The sequence below is a fragment of the Simochromis diagramma genome, unplaced genomic scaffold, assembly GCF_900408965.1.
Source record: "Simochromis diagramma unplaced genomic scaffold, fSimDia1.1 OVJJ01000343.1, whole genome shotgun sequence".
Lineage (NCBI taxonomy): Eukaryota > Metazoa > Chordata > Actinopteri > Cichliformes > Cichlidae > Simochromis > Simochromis diagramma.
The window spans coordinates 11134316-11155365 of NW_024386831.1; the positions used below are offsets into that span (position 1 = coordinate 11134316).

Below are 21050 nucleotides of genomic sequence, written 5' to 3' on the forward strand. Positions count from 1 at the left end.
CAGCTGACAAAGATACCGGTCTGGCACAACTTCCTCCCACATCCCTCCCACATTTCCGGTTCACGCACGTCAAAATATGCAATTTTGAGGCGCGATGGATTTTTCTTGGACACGCGTTGAGGTGCGAATGTGCACGCGTCAAATTAGGGGCGTTTTTGTTCGCGTCTATCGCGTTCAGTGTGAACACACCGTTAATGTTTTGCTTTTATTCCCCTTGTTTTGTAGTGTATTGCATTTATAAAATGAGGTTGCTGTTGTAAAGTGTGTGACTTTGGGTTATCCTTTAAGTGTGTGAGCGCTCATAAAAAGAAAAAAGAAATTTGTGGGATTAAAATATAATTACATTTTATCATAAGAATCAAGAATCGCACTAACTGTACCATGACATAAAAAATGTGGCATTTTACCCAGCTAACTATTTTAATTGGAATTATGTTTTGTAAAATATATTTTTTGTTTTTATTTTTTGTTTTTGAAGGCTCTGATAGGATGAATTTCTTAGACAACCAAGAAATTGAGGCACTAGTGGCTAACACTGTATTTTAAGCGAAAGCATAATTCTGGCAACCACTACCAATCAGCAATCAGAAAACAAAAATAAAAATAATGATGAGGAAAATGCAAATAGTTCATCCAATCTGGGAATCACATCAGCTTTAAGTAAATCATGCTAGCTCACAGCATGTGACAATCCCACCACCTCCTAACAAGAGTATGTTGCTGTCATTAGAAGGACCACATTGTGTGATTATTTCACCAAGAGTCTGAATAAAATTTGACGAACTAATTTAGTTTGTGTGGCTATTTCTGTGTGTATAGATTAATAAAATGATTAGGTTCCATTCACTAATCCAAATCAAGTGAGTAAACTTTGGAAATAAATCAAGAGAGGATACATACACATAATTCGGTAGTAGAACGACTTTTAGCAGCTATATCTTGAAGTAATCATTTTCTGTATGGCTTTATCATCTCACATAACTGCGGAGGACATTAGGCCCCTCTTTTAACAAAAGAAACTGTTTATTGGGCTTGATTGCTATTTAAAAGTCGGTGCTATAGTTCAGATATTTTTTCTTTTTTTTTACAGCCCATTTTTTGTGCTTGTTGCATTACACAGTTTTACTAAAGTAAAGGACTCATTGTCTTGATACATGCTCAATCATCCAGGTAAGTACATCCCCAAAAGTGGATTTTGTTCATCTGGACATAGCGTTTTCAGTGGGAAGACCCTTTTTGTCACTCAGCCAAGTGACTCCTGCAGTGCAAAAAACCGACTCATTAAAATATACTAATTACAACAGCTAATAGTCATGCTTTAACATTCCCACATCTTAACATACCTATCTTAAAATATAAGTAAAGTTGTTTTTATTTATAGCATTAAACATAACTGACATTTTGGTGCATAGCAAAACTGTCAGTCATACAGTCATAGAGTCATAGAGCATGGTTAGCACCCTCATGACTTACCATATTTGCAATGGGCAATTAAAATTGGTACACTCATACTTTTTTGAGGTATAGTAAATATGCTTCAATTGATAGTCATTAATTAAGTATGAGATTTCTGATTATTTGGCAGTCATTGAACGTGCTGCAATGCCGTGAGCATAGCAGCCACCCAGCCCAGCTCTAGAATTTTCTTTTCCTCCCTTGATCTGATGAGGAGTGTTGTTCTTGTGCCCACTGCCAGCTGGAAACTTGGGTACATTTAATATGAGTTGCTGTAGATAAGTTTATGAAACATTTGTACTTGAAACTGATGTTTTAATGTGTTGTTAGACAGAGAAGTCATGAGCCGAATCCGACAGGCATTGGCCATTGCATGAACTCCTCTGGGGAGTTAGCTTGCAGCACATGTTCAAATTGAATGTTCTGGGTCTTATTATGCTGCAGCGAGATTCAAATCCACAACTGCGATGTTTTTGTTAAGGAAGAAAGCTGAATGTTGTAAAATATGTGAATGAAGTTATTACCGGGCTGGATAGCAGACTGTTAGCAAGCTAGCAGCTAAGGAAACCTGGCTACCTTTCCAATATGGCGGCTGATACAAGGTCAAATATCAAGATTATGTGTTTTTGCCTAAGAAAATTTGGTTAACAGCATTTATTTTTTCTATTTTTTATATGGACCAGCCTGTATCTTTATGATGTTAAGACTGCTAGATGAGCTGTTAGTGACACTGAGTTAGTCATGACTATGCTTTCTGTGTTTTTTCCCTCCCCTTTTGGTATCCTGTTTCTGCTGGATGAACCACTTCATGATAATCCTCATCTGATGACTCCGCTGCGCTATCCTGCCTGGTAGATTCTCCTTGCTGCAGGTGTATGCTTCTGCCAGCTGGATGCTGTTACTGGATAGTACACCGTTCCAATGGAGCGGTAGGAACAAATTGAAACACACTAAAAGAAAAGGGTTATTGTTTAAAATTGTGTTTTAATAAATGTGTTAATGTTAATTAAGTGTTCATTGTGTGCTGGAGGTCCTACTGGTCCTATGGTGGAGCAGCTACTACCTCTCCTTTAACCCTTTAAGACCTACCATAGAACAAAGTCCGCCAGAGCTTATATTATATTTTTACATGCTGTGGAGCCATTTCTGGGAGCATTTCAAGTTGCTATACATCAATACAACCATTATAGCCCAGATTTTAATAATATGTATTCATTAAGTGCATAGTAATTACATAAATTGCAAAAAAGTGCAATGAACTACAAAAAAATTGAAAATCGTTTTTGATTTTTTAACATATATTTGTAGTTAGAGAAATTTAAGAGGCTTATCCCTCAAAACTGTAAATACAAAAAAGTTGCACAAAATAGTTTCCCACCACAGGAAATTTATTGTCTTCATAGTTTTATTTTTGAAATACACCAATTTTTATACACTGCAGGAAAAACGAAAATAAATATTATACTGCAAATTTGCAAAAAAGCAGCATATGCATCAAAATAAACTATTTCCAGCAGTGCAATATGAGTCCTAAGCATCCCAGAAACGACACAGAAAGTCATAAAGTCAAAGATAACTTTTAAAAAGAGCAGTATAGGCCCTGAGGCCCTGATGGCAAAAAAGACTACATTTCCGCGAAAATGACGTCACTTCCGGTTTCGGGCAGGTAATGGCGGAAATGCAAAAGTTCGCGCTGACGTCTATTCCAACGTAGGAAGTGTTATGAACAGCTGATCGGAAAAAAAATTTTTTGCGCTAGCTTACGTGGTTGCAGTGCTACTGGGATTTAAAAATAGTTACGCAAAACAGAGCGTTACCGCTCCGATCGGCTCTAAAGGGTTAAGAAAGTTGCCTCTGATGGGATACAGATATTTGGGACACATTTCAATTCTTGTAAGAGTTTAAAAAATACACAAACTTGGAAGAGTTGGCTGGATTTGTACAAAATGAGATGGCTGGCAATGGAAAGATGCAATTTGATTCTTACATGTTTAACCCTTTAAAGTCGGTCGGAGCAGGCACGCTCTGTTTTGCGTAACTATTTTTAAATCCCTGTAGAACCGGGAACTGCGTAAGCTAGCGCAATAATTTTTTTTGCATATGAAACCAGAGGAGTTGTACTTACATCTTATGCCATCAGCTTGTCCTAGGTCACGGTTTCCTTCCACATATAGCTTTGCAAAAATTGTATAAAAAGCGCTTGCAGTAACAAAAAAATAATATTCCAGAAACACGCTTTGCCGATCCGATCAGCTGTTCGTATTCCAGATGTATTTAATTTTCAATCAAGATGGCAGAGCTGTAATCATGCTCTAAAATTATATATTGTAATATGAAAATTGTAAAGTTACTTAACCTGTGAGTCCTTGGTAAAGACATTCTCTTCAAAGTGAACGCTGCAAAGATGAGATGCAAGTTTCAAGTACAGTACATTTCAAGTACATCCTTCTTATGTTAGCTAGCCACCAGTTCAGTCTCTGTGCTACACCATCACCTACAGGACAACTGCAAAAAAAAAAACAACAAAACAATAACAAACAAAAGAATAAAAAAACAAAACATGTAGTTAAGATGATGGTTTTTTAATTAGCTGCTGTAAAACAATGTAATAACAATAAATAAATGCAACATGACATTAACTACTTTTTAGGCAAGTACTTTATGTACTTTTGGAGAACTGTTAGATCATCCATGTTTTCTACAGTCATTGGTTTGCTGGACAAAGTGGCCCACCCGAGGGGTCCCCTGCCGTCAACCAGCAAGCCACCCTGGCTGAGGATCATCTGGTTGCCAGGGCAGAAGGAGCAGAGCATGCCAGGCAGTCATGGAGGTACAGCATTCTAATAAGGTGTCAAGGGGGTATACACCAGGCTTTGGTGGACACGGGCTGCACACAGCTCCTGGTTCACCAAACCCCGCTTTGCCCCGGGACATTATTGGTGTTGCAGTGGGTGGAGGTTACATGTGTACATGGGGGCATTCACAGACAAAACACATGGAATAAAGGCTGCAGGCAGTTTGTACCTGTGGCGTCCTCTAATTTTAGGAACACATTGACAGGGATTTAATAAACTTTTGGGGCAGTATGTGGGGTTCTGATCACGATATTAAGTAGTGTGTAGTGTCTGCGTGGCGCTCAGCGGTGATGCAGGGTTGTCCGACGCCGATTCCGATGATTCGCCCCACAGAAGATTTTCCACTGGTGACACCCTACGCTCAGCCTTTGACAAAGTGATAGAAATTGATGATCACTTCCTGCTGCGTTGACCTACCCTCGCTTTGTACTATTGAATGATCCTAACAGAAAAAAAAAGGGTTAACACTGACTTAATAAAAAAGTGTTATATTTTATCTCAGATAAACTAGTCAGTGTTTATTAGTGTTTGCTCAACTAGAAGTCTTCATAGTAGCATCCACACATCAAGTCTTTAACCCTTTGAAGCCAGTCGGAGCGGGCACGCTCTTTTTTGCGTAACTATTTTTAAATCCCAGTAGCACTGCAACCGCATAAACTAGCGCAATAATTTTTTTTGCATATGAAACCGGAGGAGTTGTACTTACATCTTATGCCATCAGCTTGTCCTAAGTCACGGTTTCCTTCCACATAGCTTTGCAAAAATTGCATAAAAAGCGCTTGCAGGAACAAAAACATAATATTCCAGAAACACGCTTTGCCGATCTGATCAGCTGTTCGTAACACTTCCCACATTGAAACAGACGTCAGCGCGAACGATCGCATGTCCACCATTTCCTGCCCGAAACCGGAAGTGACGTCATTTTCGCCGAAAATGTAGTTTTTTACTTGTAGGCCTTAAGAGCCTATACTGGTGTTTTTATAAGTCATGTTTGACTTTATGCTTTTCTGAATAGTTGCTGGGATGCTTAGAACTCGAATTGCACTGCTTAAAATAGTTTATTTTGATGCACATGCTGTTTTCTTTGCAAATTTGCATCATAGGATTGTTTTTCATTTTTCCTGCAGTATATAAAAATTGGTGTATCTCAAAAATAAAACTATGAAGACACTCAAAATAAATTTCCTGTTGTTGTAAACTATTTTTTGCAACTTTTTTGTATTTAAAGTTTTGAGGGATAAGCCTCTTAAATTTCTCCAAGCAGAAATATATGTAAAAAAACAAAAACGATTTTCAATGTTTTTGTAGTTTATTGCACTTTTTGTTTAATGTAGTTACTATGGACTTAATGCATACATATTATTAAAATATGGGCTATAACAGTTGTATTGATGTATAGCAACTTGAAATGCTCCCAAAAATGGCACTACAGCATGTAAAAATATAAAGTAACCTCTGGTGGACTTGGTTCTGTGGTAGGTCTTAAAGGGTTAAACAAATAATGAAAGGATAATGAAAGAAAGTTTAATGTGAAATTACTGAATTATATGAAATATTATGGCTTTGTCTGCCAGAGTGTTTTTCTTTAAACTACTTGGGACACTGCCTTTTAGTGATGTCACTAAAGGAAAGGTTCTAATGTTGTGTTGCCATAGTCTCCGGAGTTTACTTTTAAAGCTCACTTACAGAACTGACTTATACAGCTTAGTTAGAAAAGTCAAGCATCCAGACATTTGAAGGACTATTCACTCATTAAGGTGACATTTTCTATTTTAAAAGTTCTCAAAAACTTTAGATGAAAAAGGAAACAAGAAAAGTTACGACTGAGGCAGATAAGAAAGATCCAGGAGATCAAAGTAAGTAAAAAAAAGAAAAATCCCCCAAATAACAGAATCTACATTTCTAACAATGTTGAGGCTCTGTGTATAAAACGATTCATTTTTAGAGGATTTAAATCCTGGTTTTGATTGAAACTAACCTAAGTGCAACATGTCTAATCAAAGAAAGGTTACTGGGGCACTTTGTCTTTTGGTAAAATAATGTGACAAGTTTATTCTTGGACTGAGCAGTGAAAACAGAGCAACAAGTGTCATCAGTATCTAGACTTAGTAGACCTAGTATGGACTCGTGTTGGTGTGTTTTTTATCAAAAGGATAAACTTGTTATTATATTGTAAGCAATACTAATTTAAAATTCAGTGACATCAAAATCCTTCTAGTCCTGATGTCGAGCGCTCTTTTTCACTAATGTGTTGTTGTTGTTGTTGTTGTTTATAGATTGTAAGAGCAGGATGGCTAAAAGAAAGGCCAGTCCTGAAAAAACGACCCCCATAAAAAGAAGGAGGGTCTCTGAGCAGGCTGGTCCTTCCACCAGCTCAGATGCTCATGTGGTCAGGGGAGTCAAGCGAAAGGTCCAACAAGATGAAGCGGGGACAGCCAATACAGCAAAGAAGCGTAAACTTCTTGACCATGTGAGCGGTGACAAGGGGCAGGCATCTTCCTGGTTGGACACTGGTAAAGGTAGGCTAATTAGTTGAGTGAGGGGTAGATTAAGTGTACATCTGGTTGCTAGTTTGAAGATATTAGTGTTTGGGAGATATTTGTGTCTATTATCTAATAAGCTGACGTGCTTTTGGTGTTTTCCACATCTGCAGACTGCAGCATAGAGATTTCAGAGAGCTGCAGTAAAAACAAAAAGGCTGGCAAAAGGAAAGCTGCGGGAGACACCAGGGACCCACCTAAGAAAAAGAAAGTGGACCAGGACAAAACCAAAACTGTTGCCAAAAAGTCAGTGGCTGAACAGAAACGTAAGTAGCAAGCAGCTTGGCTTTTATATTCAGGTGAAGAGCAAAATGAACATTTAGGGTACAGCAGAGAGTAATTTGTGTGACAGCTGTAGTAAAACCCAATTTGTGTTTGTCTGTTTAGGTGACTTCCAAGCGAGATACGTGGAGGAGCAGCGGCTTGGAGAAGGAGGATGCGGAGCAGTGTTTGCTGGCTACCGCATAAAGGATCATTTACCAGTAAGTGTTCAGATGGTGGTAGTAAGACAGGCAGTAACGCAGATAAGGGATAATATCGTAAGCTGTTTTACACCTTTAATTATGTCATACTGAGGAAATGCTCATCAATGCCCTGTGTCTTTTAGGTGGCCATCAAACACATCCCAAGGGGGAACGTGTACTGCAAAGTGAAGGTAAATGTGCAAGACTTGAATTGTTTTTACATTAGTGGATTGCATGCAGCGTTCACCTGTGGAACGTCTGTGCCTCATCATCCACTTTGTTGAAATATTTCAGGATGATAACGGGAAGAATGTGTCAGTGGAAGTTGCCATCATGCTGAAGCTTGCAGCTGAAGCAGATGGATCAGTGGAAACATCAGCCCCAGTGTCTCTGTTGGAGTGGTTTGACTTTGGCAGAGAGCTGATCCTGGTGATGGAGAGACCTGTCCCCGCTGTGGACCTGGATAAATACATCGAAGAAAATGGAGGATTTTTGCCAGAGGACAAGGCCAAGGCAAGTTGACTTGCCTTAGAAGAGTCTTAGACTGTACATCATTCAATCAAAGCACAGAGTATTAGAGAAAGATTAACCCATTGATTGATTATTGTCTTTTTCATCGTTTCCAGGTAGGGCTGGGCTATATCATACCGTTCATGGTAATACCGGTGTAATTTTGGGCAACGATAGGAAAATGAAATATCACGATAGAATATGGGTAAAACGCGCATGCGCAGTGCCTTTGTTTACATACGCACATGGCGGTGACGCCGCATGAATTCTGGTTGTGTTTACTGACCTCAAAACGATTTTATGTACACGGCGACTTTGCTAAGCTACAAAGCCGCACCGCTCGATGGATTGTCGGAGCATTACGGCTATCGTAGGCAGGCGCCTGGTGGAGTGATACGTACTGCACCTCAACATTATATTACCGTATTGTGTGTGTATAACCTCTTTTTAAGTTTTGTGGATATTATACATGGTTATGCTGAGGATATGTCGGCCAATTTCCACTGGAAATGCCTTTTGGTTAAACTGTCAGCAAGGAATTTGCACTGTTACATTTTTATATAACTTTAATGGACATAAAAAAACAGCTGCTTGTTTAAGTGAAAATACATTGATGGGGTTTTTTGCACTAATAAAATTGTGGAGTTGTAAAGTATTTTGTCTAGTGTCAATTATATCGTCAGTTATATCGTTATCGCAACTTTTCAAATGTATATCGTGATAAATATTTTTGGTCATATCGCCCTGCTCTATTTCCAGGTCATTCTGAAGCAGCTGGTTGATGCTGCGAAGCACCTGGAGGATAGACACATCTTTCACCGGGACATCAAGAGTGAGAACATTCTAATTGAGACCGGCTCAGATGTACCGCGTGTTCGTATCATCGACTTTGGACTGAGCTGCTTTGTTAAGGAGCGGTCGCAGTACCGCGTCTTCTATGGTAACATATTCTGCTCTTGCTCTTCACAGATGTCACAATTTTCGCCTTTTGTTTTAGAAGAAATTGCAATTGTGTCTGTTTATTAGGTACAGAAATTTACTCCCCTCCCGAGTGGTACAGGCGCAGTTGCTACAGGTGTGGACCCACCACGGTATGGCAAATGGGAGTGGTTCTGTACGAAGCGCTTCATGCGGGGGACTTTAACACCACGAGCTTCCTCAAAAAGCGCCTGAAATTCAAAAGACGTCTGTCCAAAAGTAAGAAAACGTCACACTTCAAGACTGACTGATGGCTTGGACCACTGGAACTATCATCTTCATGTTTTTTCTCTTTCCTTTCTTTCCAGACTGCCGGGATTTCTTGGACGCGTGTTTAACCAAAGTCCCGGAGACGCGGCCGACGCTGGAGGACCTACAGCATCACACTTGGCTGAGATAAGCATATCACACACACACACACACACAAACACACACAATTCAGACGTTATCATTTATGTGTGATGTATGAATTACCTTGCTTTTTTTCAGGAAATATTTTTTTTAATTGGCCCACTTTAAATTTCAGTGTTTTGGAATTCCTGTAACCCCCCCAGCCATCCCAGGAAAGGGGATCTCTCTTTGAATGGGCTTTCCCGAGGTTTCTTCCCGTCAATCTGGCCCCCCCAGGGGAGTTTTTCCTCGTCTTCATAGAGAGCTTGGGCTGGGTCAGGAGCTCCATCAAAGCTGTCTTTATTTAATTACTCTAATGTAATCATATACTTTAAAGTAATCAAATAAAAGACAGTAAAAATCTGAAGACTTGAAGTAAACTTCCATTAAAATAAAACTTGTTTAATTCATCTTTGCTGAGGATACTGTGTTATTACTATTTCAAGGATTATGTCAGAACCGGTGCCTTTATGGCACCGGATACTGGTACCCATCACTAGGGAACAGAACAAACCAGACATCAATTACAACAAAAATGACACTGACCCAGCCAGCATAACTTGTCTGCCTTAAGATATTAATATTAATATTACAAATTGGGTGATTGCCTAAAAGTAGCTTCTCATGTGTTCAGCATTGTCAAAGGCTACATTTTAATTAAAACCACAATCTAGTAATGTTCTGTCTTTAACCTTCCTAATTTGTTTTTTGTCCTAACCTAACACTAAATTGCCAGTGAAAACAAAAGTTACATAAATAAAGAAAAGTAAAGAAAATTACGGTCTCACACAGGAGTCAAACCCTAGTTTCTAGATGATGTCAGTAATAGGAAATTCTATCTTTAAAAAAAACAAATTGTTACACCACTTTGTCAGCCTCGCTGGCGTCAAGAATCATTAGTATTACTCCTATGCTAAAGCTTTAGTAGAAGTTGCACATCAGTTGGTGTCCCCGCCCCTTATCCCCCTTAAAATCCTAACTTGAAGATGCAGAATTTGCTTCCTATTAATATGGATGTCATTCATGAAGGTAATACCCAAGCAAATAGCAATTTTATTATGATCTGTGCTGCAGTTGTAAGACCTGGCACTCGAATCCTTCCTAAAGCCCTCTCCCCAGTCCCTACTGACATTGTCGTGATGCTTTCTCACTGCAGTCATGCAGTTTATTCTATAAAAAGCTCTTACGGTGTGTTCACACCGAACGTGATAGACGCGAACAGAGCGTCAGGTTTACATGTAAAGTCAATGGAAAAGCGCGATGACCCGCGATTGCGGCTCCCGCGAAAATTCGGAAGCAGATTTGCGTCGCCAAAACGCCTGAAACGCGTGTCAGTCTAGCGCGTTTGGAGCGTTTGACTCGCGAAAAAAACCACGCGCCTGAGTTTTTGTGTTGCATTTTGTGTTACGCGTTACGCGTCTACCGCTCGAGTTGGAAAAATCTGAACTCCAGCGTCAAATCGCACCGCGACAACCAATCAGGAGCCTGTTGACGTGGCTGTGACCTAGGTCAAAGGGGCAGATCCAGCCAAAGCCCTTCATTCTTCAGTGGAAGGAAGGCTAATCAACGCCGTAGCAAACAACCTGGAGCTGTACGACACCAGCTGCTTTCTGTACCGAGACAGGAATATAAAGGACCGAGCTTGGAGGAAGATATGTAAAGAGATCGGGCAACCTGATAAGTTCATTCATTTCTCTTTTGAAAGTTTTCACTGACCAGGGGAAGCCGCACAAAAGCTAGCAAGCCACCGCTATTTTCCCACTCACGTACAAATACCGTTCTGCTTTTATGCATGTTGTCATATAGGAATATATTTTGTTTATTAATAAACAGCACACAGTGGTCCCGCTGTTCATCCGTCACTGCTTCGCTTTTTCGCTGATTTTCTTTTTCTTTTCTTTTTTTTGCACCGTACAGCATTGCATTCTGCAGCCTGATTGACAAATCTCCTTTGTGTCGTGTCTCCTGCGCTTGCCAAATTTATCATGTTTGGTTTTGATAATAGAAAAAACAGCACAAAAATACCCATAACTATGAGCCTCATTCGGAAATAGACACCTGCACCGCGAGGGAAAAAGGCGCACGAAAGTGGCAGGCAGATGAAGACAAAACGCGGCATAATAATACTTTTACCTTTTTTTCAATCTACAAAGGTTTGCACTTTGAGAATCAATTGTGAGAACTGTGACCAATGTTCATGTGTGTGGGGAAAACAGTGTATACAGTGCGTGACCAGGGGCTAGTTATTCTGAGAACCCCTGCTGCAATAAATGAGGGACCACTGTATATACTTTCTCTGATTATATTCAACATGTTAACATTTAATACTGTATTGATAGAGCCAACTGATTCTGCAGCAGAGCATCCCCTGTTGCTTCTCCTGGCTCCCCAGTCCCTGAGCTCCTGCTGCTGCACCCACAGGTATGTACAGCAAGCACTGATACCTTTTTAGTCGGTGGGATTGCCTTGTGATCACCTTTACTAAATATCTACAACCAATCTGATTATATCCTGTTTTGGTTTTTTTTGTTTTGTTTTTTTTCAATGTTGAAATTAAAATCTAGTAGCAGCCTTCTCATTTCTTTGTGTTTTGTGCTGTTTTACAGGCCCACAGAGGAGGACAGCTCCGAGGCAGATGAGGGACAGGTTCCAGGACGGTCCATCGGCGGTGGAGCTGGCCATCCTGGAGTCCGTGAAGAGGCCACACCAGTCTCCAATGGAGCATTTCCTCCTCAGCCATGTTCCTGGTCTGGAGAGCAGCTGGTCCTTTTTATTCCTGTCTCTCTGTAAATACTTATATTTTATATATTTATGTTTAATGTTTTTCTGTTTGAGAATTTTAATATTATTTCAAATAAATTTTTATAATGACTAATGTCTCAGTTCTATTACACAGCAAATGTTGGCACACGACTTGACACATGTAGAATTTATTTCATATTATACTAATGACAAAATATACTAATACAGTGGGATGCAAAAGTTTGGGCAACCTTGTTAATAGACATTATTTTCCTGTATAAATCCTTGGTTGTTACAATAAAAAATGTCAGTTAAATATATCATACAGGAGACACACAGTGATATTTGAGAAGTGAAAAGAAGTTTACTGGATTTACAAAAGTAGTGGAGAAATGCAGGACTCACTGAGGCGGAAGTAATTCAAAACACACAGCTTTATTGCTGGTAAGAAGCAGAACAGAAAAACACTAACTAAACTGGAAGAACGGAATAAGTAGGCAGGAAGGCTGGCTGGCAAACGGAGCACACAGAGGAAGCGAGGGTGAACAGACGTTAACGATGCGACACCGAGTAGGGGAAGACACAGACACTAAATACAAGAGGTGAACGGAGCAAAGAGGAAACAGCTGGGAGACACGGCTGACGTTGATTACACTGACGAGACAGGGAGAGCACAAAGCTGAATGCACTGACAAGGGGCACAGACCTACAAAATAAAACAGGAAGCACACGCCAGACAGAGACAGACTCGTAAACGGGCATAATGACATCATGGACAAACAGAGGGACATACGGGCAGAGAAGACTAAGCACAGGCAACCTAAACCAAACATAAGGGCAAGATAACAAAACCTAAACCAGAAATAATCATCATCAACATCATCATCATCTGATACAAGTGTGTACATATGTTTTAACCAAAATCAATGCAGGTGCAATTAATTTGGGCACCACAAAAAAAGAAATGGAATAAGTATTTAGTTTGGTATATCAATGTGTTGTGTCTCCCTATATGATATAGGGGTTGCCATTTGTCTGGACGTGCTTCCCATCCGAGCTGCCACAGCAGAGGAAAGTTCCAGCGCTCCTGGAATCCCTATGTGATGGACCGCCAGTCTCCAGGTGAAGGCAACAGCCATGAAGTCGTCCACCTAGACAGTCCCAGATGGCCGTCGCTACCTGGGGGGTGATGTGGCTCACCGTGGACACACCGACTCTGTAACTGAACGCTTGGTCGTGAAGGAGTCCCCGGTGACAAGGAACCTGGACAAAATTGTTCAAAATTAGTATTATGTGTACTGCAGTTACAAAATACATTATTCAAATTCCAAAATACTTTTGTGATGTCAGATTTAAATCACAAAACTTAAATCTTACATAAAACATTTTGTAATTATAAGGATAATTACAAAATGTATATTAGATAATATCTAAAACAGTTGTGTTTTGTTTTAACTTTAACATATCATAATTTGATTGGTAGCAACTTTTACAACTACAGTGAGCCAATCACTCATAATTCCTAAACATGTCAATCAGGTAGGAATGAAGTAAGACATTAATAGAAATAAAGAGTTGTATGTTGACATGTAGCCCTTTCCTTGCTTAAATCATTAATATTTTTGAAAAATTAATCTGTGATAAGACATAGCTTATCAAGATAGAACCATGTAACTAAAGATGAACCAAACTGTTCACAGTTTTATCTAACTCTGTTTTAATAAAGGCTGGTGACCCCTGTTATAGAGTCTGACAGCTGCAGGGATTATATACAAATACTCAACTATACCAGAATTAAACCAGGTCTAAATAAAAAGGAGTGAGTATCACTACAAAGATTAACCTACATTGGTCCTAATACCAGTTTGATATCAGCAAACACCGAGAGCATGCATATGACACCACAGCCATGCTATCGTTGCAAACACTGATAACAGCATAAATTGAATTAAATCAGGACTTGATGAGACCTTTCAAGTATCACTAGAAAATTTGCCCAAGTCTGAGATGAAAGTGGCTCAGAGATGCAAACAGAGATAAGCTGGAAGGGGAAATCAGACAAATTTTGTCTTTTACAACTTCAGAAAGAATTTACTTACAGTTGTATATTTTAGTGTCTGTGTTTCAGTAACTACAATATAAAGTGCTGCAAAAAGATATTAGCCCTCTACATGATTTCTTAGTTTTTTTTGCATATTTGATGATTTTTTTGATACCTAATTGTTTTCAGATCAAACAAATGTTAATATAAAACAAAGATAACCAGAGTAAATGATAAATGCTGTTTTCAAATGATTTATTAAAGGCAAAAAGCTACCAACCAAAAGAGTAATTGCCCTCTAAACCTAATAACTGGTTGAGCCGCCCTTAGCAGCAAGAACTACAATAAAGCATTTGTGATAACTGCCAATGAGTCTTTCACATCACTCCTCTTTGCTAAATTGTTTTAATTCAGCCACACTGGAGGGGGTTTTGAGCGCGAACAGCTTGTTTAAGGTCACACCAAAGCTAATCAATTGAAATGAAGTCTGAGTTTTGAATAGGTCACTCCAAAACCTTTATTTTGTTTTGGCTTTTTTTGAGTCCATCTTCTTTTTGGTTACCAGTGGTTTTGTTCTTGAGCTTTTTGTTCAGTCTCTTATTGTCGTATCATGAAAAAGTGACCTTAACTGAGACAAGTTAATGGTAAATGGACTGGTTCTTATATAGTGATTTTCCACTGACCTGATCTATCTCCAGAGCTACAGCCACCCAAAGCGAGGCCTGCAATTCTTTTGAAAATCATTTTTTACACAGAGCCACGTAGATAATAAATGAAATCATCATTTAAAAATCATGTTTTTCAGTTACCTTTATTATCTTTGTTTCTTTGATGATCGGAAACATCAAGTGGGACAAATGTGCACAAGAAAGGGGGCAAGTACTTTTTCACTATATTGATATGGTGTAGCTGTCTGTACCCTACAGACCAGCTTTCATCATATTTATACTGGCAACTTGAAGAAAGTCTCTGAAGTCCTCCAACCACCATCAGCGGCTAGGTGCTGCACCACCAGAGGAAAACAGTCATCTGTTGTCTTCACAGGTTGTTAATTAATTTCAGGATGGGGTCTAATCAGTAAAGTCTCCTGCGTAAAGTCTTCACTCTCATGCATTTTCACTCACACACTAACAAACTTTGGTGTGACATCTCGAGGATGTGAAAATCTCAGAGGTGACATTTATACAACTTTGGTTTTAATAGCACAGTACTTATTTTTCCTTCTGAATTTTCTGCACCAGGACACACGGATCAATGAACTGAAATTTTGATCATGTTTTTTGTGACATGTTCAAGTCCAGGGCCTTACGGTGCTTTACTACAAAACAATTTATAAAGCGATAAACTATAAAGTGAAAAGTGGTGTTTTTGTTGCGATAAATAACTGGCGGGCAATAACTTACAAGAAAATTGCTCTGTCGAAAATCCATCATAGATAAGCAGGAAAGGAATTGTTTTAAAGGATTTCATTTAGCAGGGTAGGAAAACAGAAGAATAACACTGCGCAGAAACACTTCTCAGATACTGAGTCCTGTCCACCACTGCACAACAGCCTGCACAGATGAAAGGTTACACAAAATGAAGAGATGGTCTGTTTGCAACAGGCAAATATAGCTTAGGTTGAGCTCCTCGAAACGAAGCTCTATTTAAACTGGTAAGTTATACTTAGCTACTGTTTCTTAGCAGGCTAATGATAGCTCATGTTTATTTATCTCTTTTCTCTGGAATCTATTCATCTACAGAAGGCTGTTGTTTTACTGTGAAAGAGACTGTTTGGTGAAAGATTGAAAACAGGTGGCACAACCACAACTGCTATCACATTTCCCAAAACCTGTGATTTTTTCATCTCCTTATCTCCATTTAGGTCTTTTAAATTGCAATAATATGCCTAGATGTGTTTTATTAATGTGAGAGCAGGCCTCTCTTTCTTTGTATCAGTGGAAAGCTGCCATGTGCCTGCTTGGACAGAGCACTAGCTAACGACCCATGTGTGGGCCTCTTAGGCGCTGTGCAAAGCTGGAGAGAACCTTTTAGAGCACCTGGTGTCTGAAAGACTCAAAAGTCTCATCCAGAGCTTGGAAAAAGTGTAAATACACTCAAGACGCACTCAAAGAGGATTGAGGCGCAAAGTAGGGTAAAATCCATTCAATCAGATGGTGAAAAGCTTCTTTTTCTGTACTGTAACTACGTCAGGAAGTGGCTGCTTGGAAGCACCATCTGTGGGGTTTGGCTCATCGGTCCCCTGTGATACTGGTAGATGAAATTAGTTGCTGTTCTACCTGTCTTGTTAAAGCGACAGGACTGAAAAAGCCCCTAGTGATTTCAGCACGAACATACAGATAGCAGACAACCCGCTGTAGCCTTAATGATCTCAGTGGGATCTGCATGGCTGAGAGAGCGGTGTGAATGGCAGCAGAGGATAGTGTGAAACCTTTGTAGCAATGATTAATTTATGAGTTAGTTCACAGACACTTGTTGGATTTCTACCTGTTACTGCTAATGGTCCTACTTTTGCAAATAAACTCTAAGTCATTCTTTTTCCCCAACTTTCAAAATGATGACACAGATGCATTAATGCCACCTCTGGAAATAAGATGGGCCAACTCTCATTTAAATGTAGCCTAGAAACAAAAAGTAAAGTATGGACTTTGCCTAATTCTCCCATCTTTAGCTGTTTTCAGATATGTTATGAGAATCGAGTCTGCATTTTAGCCCGGGGAAGTTTAACTACACATTTAATCCCTGTGATAGTTTAATATAAGAAAAAAAAGTGCAGTTCCAGCAGTCTGCCCCTAATTCTGTCCCCCGAGCCTCATGTTTAGGGTGAAGGGTGGTGTCTATAGGGTGCAGGAGCTAAGATAAGATGCATTGCTCCCACAAATTTGTTGTCAGTCCTTCAGGCAGTTACCTGCACTCTTCATTACAGAAGAGGATTAAAAGTGCTGGTAGGGGTGGCTGTGATCATTAGGAATTGCATTTTCAGGATTCTGATTTATAAAATTCCAAATTCAGACTTTCTTCTGAGAAATTTTTCAAAAGACCCCACTGGCCCAAATCCTCTTCCGCAATTCTTACATCTCCTGTATCTAATGCCTATAGAAGTTCAGGGCTGTGATGGATGCTTACTGACTGCTCACCTGTAACTGACAAAGAAAGCAACAGTAACATCCTTAAATGGGAACTCTGGTTCATTTCAGCCACATCACTGCAACCATTTCTCAGCTTTTGAGGTTTGCACAAAAGTAAAAGGAAAAAGGTTACACAAGGTCTTTCTTTCTTTTTCCTGCTGTTGATGAAGTCATCACAGGCCAACCTAGATCCAGTGTTAATCTAGACTGTACAAACACTGGAAATACTACATGCAACTGTTGCAGTTTATGTCAAACAACAAGGCAAGTCCTTTACAAATTCAGTCACACTGCCTTTAATGCATCCGTAACCTGTTCGCTCGGACAGCTGATGCCCGCAAATCACACCAGGTGGACCTCGACTGTGTTCAATTCATGTTTCGCACCGAGCACCGATTCCACTAATAGTTTATCGACTGTGATGACGTGACTTCAGGCTACGCATACAACCTCAAGGAGCACAGCTGTTATTAGGAAATATGGCCTACCATGTGTGACATCAGCCACCGCAGTGCTTCCCATTTCAAGGACATTGTAGGACAAGTGGGGTGTTTCTGGGTTTTGTTTGGTTTTTTTTTTTTAGGTGTTTTGCTCCCAAAAAAGAAACAAAGAAAAAATGGAAGGAAGGATAAGCCAGCCACCTGAGAGAGGAGGGGAGATTGTCATTCAGCAGGCGTCTGATGACTGTCAGGCAGTTCTCCTCCACTGCAGATGTGACGCAAACATACACTCCTCTTTCTCTTCTCTCCGCTGTGTCATCCTCCTCCCCGTCCTCCCCTCTGCTCCCTCTCCCTCTCCTTTCCTCTCCTCATTTCCTCTCCTTGTCTCGCCTGCTGTTTTCTTACCCTGCATGCCTCTGCTTACTCTCTGGGCATTTCTCTTCCTCTTTCTCCTTTTATTTATTTATTTATTTACCTCTCTGGCCTCCCACATTCCAGTTTTACCCCTTCTTTTTTTTTTTTTCCTCTTTCCATCCTCTCAGTGGAGATGAGTGGGTGGAGTGAAGCATTGTGCCCTGGAGATTGTTGTGCCATCCGCTTTTCAGATGGGCCAGACTTTGTGTGCATGAGTGTGTGTACTTGAAGAGCCCTCACACAACAAGAAAAATGGACATTCCCTTTTATTCAGGCTTAAATAAACGATCTGAGTTATTGCTTCATTGCTGTTGTCCTACAAATATATAAATCTTATTTAGACAATGACAGCTTATTTTCTGTTTCTCTGCCTCTCCCGCGATGCTTGATTTTGTGTCCAGACATTTTTCTTTTTGTTTTATTTTCGTTTTGGACCTAATTATTGACTCACGACCGGCCTTTTTCTCCTCACACTTCTTTCCATGTCAGCTCGGAATGAAAAATATCGCTCTCTCGCTCTCTACATTTCCTCGTATTTTCTCACTTACTCCTCATCTTCAACCCCTCCTCCTCCTCCTCTTTGGCCATTTTTAGACAGCAAATCCCATCCTCTGCTACACTACATCTCTGAGTGCCTGAGTATGTCTAAGTTCTACATGTTTTTTCAGAGATAGTAAAAGACACACACATTAAAAAACAAAACACAACAAAACATCATCCACCAAATCAAGATCACGGTAGCCTCCTCAATAAATATTTAACCTCAAGTCTTATTTACACATCTGGAAAAGGGAAAAAGGTAAGCGATGCCCATTTTCCAGCGGAATAATTGGTTTTACACAGTGGTTGGCTTATTGGTAGAGGGAAAAAATAGATGGAATATGGGAAATTGTAGGGAGAACTGTACCCACTTAGCAGTTTTTCGTAACCGTATGAAAGATTTGTTTTGGTGTTTTTCAGGTCACTGGGCTTGTTTAGTGTGTGAGCCTGAAGGCGAGTTTGTTGTCTTTTTTTTTTTCTTTAGGTGAGCTGCTTTATTTGTTTTTGATTTTTTTGTTTTTTTTTTAGAGAGATGCCTTCAAGACACATCAGAAGTCTCACCTTGGAGGATGAACTGTTGCTTCACAGCTGCTTGGATTTTTATACGAGTCTGTGTTTCTGTTGGAGTTTTATTATTGCACAGTTTGAAGGTCTGAAGTGCTTCATTCCTGTTTTGAGCTCGGAGTTTGATTTCAGGTGATACTGTGGAGCTCTAATTTTTGCTCTGTTCTCATGTCTGGTATTGAATCTTTGGTCTGTGTTCAGTTTCTATTTTGAGCTCCATGTTTTTTCCCAAGTTTAATCCCTCTTTGCTCATTATCTGTCGCATGTTTATGCCTTTGTCCTCTGGTGTTCCCTTGTCTCTGTGTTCATGATTAGTGGAGATCTTTTTATCCTTTTTTTAGTTATATGTCTTTAGGCTTGTTTCCTGTTTTACTTTGACAGATGGTTTCTCTAGGGTCTCGCTTCGGGTCTCGCTTCCTGTCTGTCTTCCCCTGATGGTTCAGATTGTGAGCACCTGTGTCTTATTCCTCCAGCTGTATCCCTAATCAGCCTTCTGTGTCTGTATATACGGCATCCTCCCCGCGTCTTTTGTTGTAGCATTTGTTGAGTTACCCTCAGTGTGTGCTGTCCTGAGGGGTACACTACAAAGTTCAACAAAACCTTTGCAGGTTTTTGAACAAATCCATGAGCGCTTCTTACTAGAGAAATGATCACATTATGATGATGATGATAAAATGGCAATAAACTAACATAAAAATATATGCAGGCAAGAGATTAATACAGCAGAAAATTGTTAATGTCAGGATTTAGCACATAGAGCAGTACGATAAACATTTCATGTCTCAGAGCTGCAGTTATTTCTAATGTGATGGCTACATATTAGAGCTCTGAAACTGGTTACATTTAAACTTGTTACAGTCGCATATAATGGAGCTGTGGAAACCAGTTTGTCGCAGCTCAAAGTGAAAAATAAAAGCTGCTGCACTAGCAGCTGCTGTAAAAGAGACTTAACTACAGATTAGGACCAGGTATGAAAATATTTGTACATTTTCTGTATCACCAACTGAATACATACACATTCAAGTGTTAATGTGATACACAGTTTGCACATATAAATTCATATAAATATATAAATACCTATAGGACAGAATCAACATCACAGTTAAAATAGGCTGTAAATAAAAGAATGAAAATGCGGCTCTTCCCACAGATTTTAAATCAAAACTCTAAACATAACCTGTTATTGACCAGGTTGTGTGTTTTGCATAAGTTACCATGGTGATTTAGCCAATATTTTCAAAGCACAGATTTCACAAAAATCTCTAACTTTAAGCCATTAATCTCACTTTGTAGTTCCACCCTCTGTTCGCTTTTCTTTTTTACAACACCTTGAGTGTTAAAAAAGAAGTGACATGAATGTTCCTGAAGAAAACACACTGTGAACTCTAAATGCTGAAAACTTTTATGAAGGGTCACAGCTAGCTACACACACACCAGTGTGATCTTACACACACAAGTTGGCTCAGTTGGATATAAATAAAAGCTTCAGCTCTATGAGACAATAATCTTGAAAAGCAGCAAGATTTAAATTAGCATTGAGCAGGAACTAAACAAAAAGAAAAGAGGACATTTACATTTGAGAAAGTGCTGGAAACATAGATTAGGCAGGTATAGTTGCTATAGCTCACAAAGCGCAAATAGACTGTTATGTATGTATGACACAGCTGACACTGAAGCCAAGACTGTAGAGAAGACATCACTATTTATACATATAAGGGTAATCAGGAATAGGACACAGCAGTGTAACAAGATGCAGGTGAAAATAATCAAGGACAATGAAACAGGAAGAGGACGCGAAACTAAGAAAGTACCAAAATAAAACAGGAAGCTAAATGAGCAGTTTCATTCATTCAGTCATTAAAAATAAGGGATTACTTTTTCTTGAACGCACATTTAAACTCATATAAGTTTAAAGATTCTTTTGTTTTCAGCAGGCATGAATTCATATTTTCTCTTTTAAAAATATACAATGGACATTTATTTGCTGGG

General features: G+C 39.5%; 1 protein-coding gene across 8 annotated transcripts; it reads left to right on the forward strand.

The window, feature by feature from the left end:
* The first annotated feature begins 1462 nt into the window (after positions 1-1462).
* LOC120731339 (serine/threonine-protein kinase pim-1-like) lies at positions 1463-9602 on the forward strand. 8 transcript variants are annotated; one of them, XM_040028339.1, is made up of 11 exons: positions 1463-1708; positions 2311-2384; positions 4106-4285; positions 6587-6829; positions 6964-7116; positions 7238-7332; positions 7458-7505; positions 7609-7827; positions 8584-8764; positions 8851-9021; positions 9111-9602. In XM_040028339.1, exons 1-11 carry the CDS (start codon positions 1665-1667, stop codon positions 9200-9202), a joined length of 1500 nt encoding a protein of 499 aa, XP_039884273.1. In that variant the 5' UTR covers positions 1463-1664; the 3' UTR covers positions 9203-9602. The 8 variants fall into 8 exon arrangements, with proteins under 8 accessions (XP_039884273.1, XP_039884275.1, XP_039884277.1 ...); XM_040028341.1 differs by having other exon boundaries at positions 1478-1708; positions 4160-4285; XM_040028340.1 differs by lacking the exon at positions 1463-1708 and adding an exon at positions 1747-2057.
* The last annotated feature ends 11448 nt before the right edge of the window (positions 9603-21050 follow it).